At 61.8% G+C, this 7,199-nt stretch overlaps 1 protein-coding gene across 1 annotated transcript; it reads left to right on the forward strand.

The window, feature by feature from the left end:
• Positions 1-379: 379 nt before the first annotated feature.
• Positions 380-3,791, forward strand: FIZ1 (FLT3 interacting zinc finger 1). The gene is made up of 2 exons (XM_039509902.1): positions 380-489; positions 1,153-3,791. The coding sequence occupies exon 2, from the start codon at positions 1,177-1,179 to the stop codon at positions 2,593-2,595; it is 1,419 nt and encodes a 472-aa protein (XP_039365836.1). The 5' UTR covers positions 380-489; positions 1,153-1,176; the 3' UTR covers positions 2,596-3,791.
• Positions 3,792-7,199: the final 3,408 nt, after the last annotated feature.

Below are 7,199 nucleotides of genomic sequence, written 5' to 3' on the forward strand. Positions count from 1 at the left end.
CAAGGGAGCCTCTCGGAATGTTTCTCCTCTGCTTCCTTTTGCCCACAGTAAAGATGGCTCCTTGCCCATCACACCCCCCTGCCCACACTCAAGATGGCACCCCTCTCAGTACATCCTCCTTGCCCACTGTCAAGATGGCGCCTTTCTGACTACACCTCTCTGCCCACAATCAAGATGGCGACTCTCTGACTACACCCCTCCCTGCCCACAGTCAAAATGGCGCCTGTCCTAGTCCCCTCCCCTTTGCCCACAGGCAGGATGGGGGTAGGGGGCTGGGCCTCGGCAGGAAGTGGAGCTGTGGGGGGAGCGACGGTCCCATTGGGTCTCTCTATGTCCAATCAGGGCGCTGGGGGCGGGCAGTGGGGGGAGGGGACGACGAGGGGCGCAGCCTAGGCCCCCCTCTTCCCGTGGGGCCGGCAGCCGCGACCCCCCGCCCGGGGCGGAAGTGACGAGCCCCGGCTGCCAAAATGTCGGCGCCCAGAGGGAGCTGTAAGTACTGGGGGGGCGCCCCCCCCACCGGGGACTGGGGGAGCACAAAGAGCCAGGAGTGCGGAACCCCCGGCTCTGGCTCCAGCTCCCCTGCTCTAACCACTGGCCCCCACTCCCCTGCCAGAGCCAGAGAGAGAACCCAGGAGTCCTGGCTCCCAGCCCCCCTGCTCTAACCACTGGCCCCCACTCCCCTCTCAGAGCCAGGGAGAGGACCCAGGAGTCCTGGCTCCCAGCCCCCCTGCTCTAACCACTGGCCCCCACTCCCCTCTCAGAGCCAGGGAGAGGACCCAGGAGTCCTGGCTCCCAGCCCTTCTCCCCCCCCCCTCTGACCACTGGCCCCCACACCCCTGCCAGAGCGGAGGAGAGAACCCAGGAGTCCTGTCGCGCCCCCGCCAGTCACAGGAGGTTTCTGCTGGCTGGTGGCCCGAGCGGTTATAAATAGAGGGGCAAAGCCAGGGCTTTGGAATTAATCTTCTTCCTCTGCCTGGGGCACTGAGAGCCAGGCAATGGGGATCAGGAGATTAACGAGGCCGGCGGGTTTATAACGGTCTGCGGGTAATTACCAGTCCCCTGAGCCAGGCTGTCCCCACCCCAGGGCGGGATCGGGGCCAGCGCCCCCTGGAGGGAGTATCACTAACTCGGCTCCTGTTTGCGATTTCCCAGAGGTGTCCGTGGGACCCGGCGGTGATGGAGCTCTATGGCACTGATCTGCCCGGGGGACTGGGCACCGGCTGGGCAGAGGAGCCCGGGCAGCCCCCCGGCCGGGCGCCTGGCACCATCGAGTGCATGATCCCGTGCTCGGACCCGGAGGACGGCCCCGACGGGCTGGCGCCGACCCCGCTGACGGACAACAGGGCGGGCGCCCGGGTGCCCTTCCACTGCTCCGAGTGCGACAAGAGCTTCCGGTACCGCTCGGACCTGCGGCGCCACTTCGCCCGGCACACGGAACTCAAACCCTTCCAGTGCCCGCACTGCAGCAAGAGCTTCAAGCACTCCTTCAACCTGGTCAACCACATCCGCAGCCACACCGGCGAACGCCCCTACCGCTGCACCGTCTGCCCCAAGGGCTTCCGCGACTCCACCGGCCTGCTCCACCACCAGGTGGTGCATACGGGCGAGAAACCCTACTGCTGCCACGTCTGCGAGCTCCGCTTCTCCTCCCGCAGCAGCCTGGGCCGGCACCTTAAGCGCCAGCACCGCCCTCCCCCCGGAGGGGGCGCCCCCGAGCCGCCCAGCGCCACCCGCTGCCTGGAGCGCCTGTGCGGCCAGGGGCGGGCGGCCCCCTATGGCTGCGGGGCCTGCGGACGCCACTTCCGGCTGGCGCCCGAGCTGGGGAGGCACTGGCTGGCTCACACTGACATCAAACCCTTCAAGTGCCCCGACTGCGAGCGGGACTTCAACGCCCCCTCCCTGCTGGAGCGCCACAAACTCACCCACGCCAAGGACCGGCCGCTGCTTCTGCCCTGCCAAGGCTGCGCGGGCAAGGGGGCCGCGGGGCAGCAGGCGCCGCAGGGGCCGGGCTGCCCGGCCTGCAAGCCCCAGGACACCCGCCCCCTGGACAGCCTGTACCAGTGCGAGTGTGGCACCTTCTTTGCCAACGCCGGCGCCCTGGCCGCTCACCTGGCAGCCCACACGGGCGAGGCTTCCTTCGCCTGCGGGATCTGCGGCATGAGCTTTGGGGCCCTGCCGCCCCTGGAGGCCCACCAGCTGAGCCACGCCATGCTGCTGCCCCCGGAGGGTGCCCCTCAGCCCATGGCGGCGGGGCCTGTGCCGCCAGCCGGCGGGGAGCTGGAGCGCCACCTGCTGCCCCGGCTGGAGCTGCGGGCTTTCCCCGCCCGGCCCGGCAAGAAGCTGTACAAGTGCACGGAGTGCGAGAAGTTCTTCCGCAGCCCGCGGGACCTGGACCGGCACGTGCTGGTGCACACGGGCGAGAAACCCTACCAGTGCACCGAGTGCGGCAAGTTCTTCCGGCACGAGTGCTACCTGAAACGGCACCGGCTGCTCCACAGCGGGGAGCGCCCCTTCCAGTGCAGCGTCTGCCACAAGGGTTTCATCACCTTCAGCAACCTCTCCCGCCACCTCAAACTGCACCGTGGCATCGACTAGCTGGGCGGGGCCCCTGGCAGCCCCGGCCGGCCTGCGCGTCCTGCCTCCCACCTCTGGCTCTCCCTGCTGGCGTAGCCACGGGCCGGCGTGTTCTGCTCGGGTGCCCTCTCGGTGCTGGGCTGTGCACATCGGTTTGTAATTGCAGGGTCTCTGGCACATGTCAGTTTGTTATTGTAGGGTCACTCATGAGTGCTGGGCTGCACAGATTGGTTTGTTATTGTAGGGTCTCTTGGCAAGTGCCAGTTTGTTATAGTAGGGTCTCTCTGCATATGCCAATTTGTTTTTGTAGGGTCACTCGAGCACTGGGCTGCACAAATCGGTTTGTTATTGTAGGGTCTCATTGCACGTGCCGGTTTGTTTTTGTAAGGTCACTCATGAGCGCTGGGCTGCACAGATCGGTTTGTTATTGTAGGGTCTCATTGCGCACGCTGGTTTGTTTTTGTAGGGTCTAAATTCAAATGGCAATCTAGTGCTGTAGAGTTACTCATGAGCGTAAGCCAGTTTGTTATTGCAGGATCACTCGTTAGTGCTGGGTTGTACACAATGGTTTGTTGTTCTAGGGTCTCATTGTACACGCTGGTTTGTTATTGTAGGGTCTCACTACATATGCTGGCTCGTCATTGTTCGGTCCCTCTCAAGCTTGGGGCTGCACAGAGAGTTGTTATTAGGGGCTGGTGGGACTGTGTGGGCCAGTCTGTTCTTGCGGGGTCTTTTGAAAGTGCTCAGGCAGTTGTGCGCCCTAGGCTAGTTATCAGCCCTGCCTTTGCTTCCGCGGGACAGAAGACCCAGCAGTCACTTAGACGGAATATATCTAGGGATTCTGCATTGAGACTACTGACTCCCCCAGCCTGCACCGCCTGGCATCCCCACTAGGGGTCTCTGGGCCCAGAGGGACCCTGGCACTACCCCAGCCTGCACCGCCCGGCATCCCCACTAGGGGTCTCTGGGCCCAGAGGGACCCTGGCGCTTCCCCAGCCTGCGCTGCCCGGCATCCCCACTAGGGGTCTCTGGGCCCAGAGGGACCCTGGCATTACCCCAGCTTGCAACGCCCGGCATTCCCTCTAGGGGTCTCTGGGCCCAGAGGGACCCTAGCACTCCCCCAGCCTGCACTGCCCGGCATCCCCACTAGGGGTCTCTGGGCCCAGAGGGACCCTGGCACTGCCCCAGCCTGCACCGCCCGGCATCCCCACTAGGGGTCTCTGGGCCCAGAGTGACCCAGGCACTAACCCAGCTTGCAACGCCCGGCATCCCCACTAGGGGTCTCTAGGCCCAGAGGGACCCTAGCACTCCCCCAGCCTGCACTGCCCGGCATCCCCACTAGGGGTCTCTAGGCCCAGAGGGACCCTGGCACTGCCCCAGCCTGCGCTGCCCGGCATCCCCACTAGGGGTCCCTGGGCCCAGAGGGACCCTGGCACTACCCCAGCTTGCAACGCCCGGAATCTCCTCTAGGGGTCTCTGGGCCCAGAGGGACCCTAGCACTCCCCCAGCCTGCACCGCCCGGCATCCCCACTAGGGGTCTCTAGGCCCAGAGGGACCCTGGCGCTTCCCCAGCCTGCGCTGCCCGGCATCCCCACTAGGGGTCTCTGGGCCCAGAGGGACCCTGGCACTACCCCAGCTTGCAACGCCCGGCATCCCCTCTAGGGGTCTCTGGGCCCAGAGGGACCCTGGCACTGCCCCAGCCTGCACTGCCTGGCATCCCCACTAGGGGTCTCTGTATATCCAGGGCCATAGTGTCTCTTGGACGCTCTCCCTTCCTGCATTGCTCTGCTCAGTGGTTTTGCCCTGTGTGCCCCCATCTTTCCCCTGTGACCCCCCTGTCATGGACCCTCTCATCAGTTCACACCAGCTGGGGGTCTGGCCCCATGGACTCAATGGAGCTGCAGCCATTGACCCCAGCTGGGGGTCTGGCCCCATGGACTCAATGGCGCTGCGGCCATTGACCCCAGCTGGGGGTCTGGCCCCATGGACTCAATGGAGCTGCGGCCATTGACCCCAGCTGGGGGTCTGGCCCCATGGACTCAATGGAGCTGCGGCCATTGACCCCAGCTGGGGGTCTGGCCCCATGGACTCAATGGAGCTGCGGCCATTGACCCCAGCTGGGGGTCTGGCCCCATGGACTCAATGGAGCTACGGCCATTGACCCCAACTGGGGGTCTGGCCCCATGGACTCAGTGGAGCTACGGCCATTGACCCCAGCTGGGGGTCTGGCCCCATGGACTCAATGGAGCTACGGCCCATTGACCCCAGCTGGGGGTCTGGCCCCATGGACTCAATGGAGCTACGACCATTGACCCCAGGTTGGGGTCTGGCCCCATGGACTCAATGGAGCTATGGCCCATTGACACCAGCTAGGGGTCTGGCCCCATGGACTCAGTGGAGCTACGGCCATTGACCCCAACTGGGGGTCTGGCCCCATGGACTCAGTGGAGCTACGGCCATTGACCCCAACTGGGGGTCTGGCCCCATGGACTCAATGGAGCTGCTGCCATTGACACCAGCTGGGGGTCTGGCCCCATGGACTCAATGGAGCTACGTCCGATTTATTCCAGTTTATGAATCTATCAATTAGGGAGAACAGAATATTGGAGCCACAAGGGGCATTTCAAGGCCGTGGCTGAAGGCTGCCCCAGAGACTAGGCGAGGCCTTTAACATCCAGACTCACCCAGTCGGACCAGAGGGAATCTCCAGATTCTTCCCGGCACCGCGGTCCGTGTGACCCCGACCCAGGCACCCTGAGCTTCCACACTGTCCTCCAGCCCTTGGGGAGGCATCGGCTTGGATCCCACCGCTGACACCAAATCCTTAGTGATGGCCAAGCCCCCTTCATATGCACGCACATCCTAGTCCGCGCCGGCGACTGGAGAACCAGCAAGCCTGGGAGCTTGGCTCTAGCGCTGCCCGTCTCCTCTAAGCCTAGAGCGCGGAGGCTGGAAACAGAAACGACTGCAGGATGTGGGGGTGTCACACAGGCGCCCCTCCCCCAACCTTCCACGTGCCCTCTCACCCGGCTATGTCCTTGAAAAGATGTTTCTCTCCCATTGCACGCTGGTGTGTTATTGTAGGGTCTCTCGGTTGTGTGCTCCACGCCCTTCGGTTATTGTAGGGTCTCTAAGAAATGCCCAAGGTCACGCTTGTTGTTATAGATTCTCTCAGAAGTGCTGGGGCTGCACACACCCCTTCGTTATTGTAGGGTCTCTCATGTTGCCGAGGGTCACACTTGTTATTGTAGGGTCATTTGCAGACGTTGCCAGTTCAGTCCCACAGGGGAACTCCTGTGCTGCAGATGCTGGTTTATTATTGTAGGGTCTCTCATAAACACATGGTTGCCCACACTGGTTTGCAGTTGTGAGATCTCTGCTGGGCACTAGGCTGCAGCCACTAGGGCTTGTTATTGTAGGGTCTCCTCAACGCTGGGTCGCACTCAGCAGCTTGTGCAGATCTGCGGACGCTTTGCTCAGCTGCAGAAGGGTCACGGCGCTGGTTTTGAGGGGAGGGGAGACAGATGCCGGAGCCGGAGGTGGGAAGAGAGTGAATCTCAGATTTTGGATTGCCCGGGCCTCCCCGTCCCTTGGCTGAACGGGGAATCCCCTGCATGTGATATCCCGCCGTGGCGCCAACTCTAGTTCCCAAGAGCCAGAGCCCCGTTTTCAAAGAATCTTTTTTTGGTTTAAAATAGTTTAGCGTCGTTTTTTTCTCTCCCTTTGTTTGTAAAAAATCCCCCAAATTCCCCCGCTGAGAAGCTCGACGCTGAAAAACCAGGAAATAAAAAACCTCTTTCTCCCTCCTGACCAAATCCCGGCTTTTATTTTTTCCGGATGCCAAAAACTGGCGGGGAGGGTGTGGGGGACGGGGACAGGCCTCAAGATTGGGCAGGACTCCCTGGGACGTCTGCTCCTTGTTCTTCGGGTCAGCAAATCCAGTCAGCTCACCCCTTGTCAGATCACCCCGTTTGAAACTGATCAAAACCCGTCTTCAAACCAGAGAGGCCGCTTGCCCCCTGCTTCTCCTGTGGGACGGCTGCTCCAGGACCTCACTCAGTTTCTGGTTAAAAACCGCCTTTGAAATGGACCCACGGCCCATTTGCTTTGGGCCTGTTCTGCCCTGCAGTTTCGCTTGCTCTTCTCCCTGCCTCGTGGCGACATCCGGCGGTTTAGGCTAAACACGTCGAGCTCTTTCACTCTCTGCTGCTACGATCAGCTCTCCCGTCGCCCGATCCGCGTGTGGGTTTTCCGAACAAACCCAACTTCAGTTTAAACAGCAGCTCCTAAAATGAAATTGTAGTGGTTAGATACAACATTTGAGAGACTTTTTTTTTTTTACCCTTGATTATGATCTAGTTCTGGATCCACCAGCCGTGTCGCTGGTTAGCTTACCGAAAAGAAGATTGAGCGGTGATTTGGTTACCGTTACCTTCTGGGAGAAACACTACCCGTGTAACGGGGTGGTCTGTGCCCTTTAAAGGGATCTGGGGCTCAGCCCAATCCCTGTTCCATGGCCTGGCTTCCTTCTGAACCTGAGCCGCTGGTCACAGTTCAGGGCGCAGGGCACATTCCTGGTGGAAGTAGAAATTCATGGAGTTTGCTGCCATCTTGCTTATTTACAA

This window comes from Mauremys reevesii, linkage group 22 (assembly GCF_016161935.1).
Source record: "Mauremys reevesii isolate NIE-2019 linkage group 22, ASM1616193v1, whole genome shotgun sequence".
NCBI lineage: Eukaryota > Metazoa > Chordata > Testudines > Geoemydidae > Mauremys > Mauremys reevesii.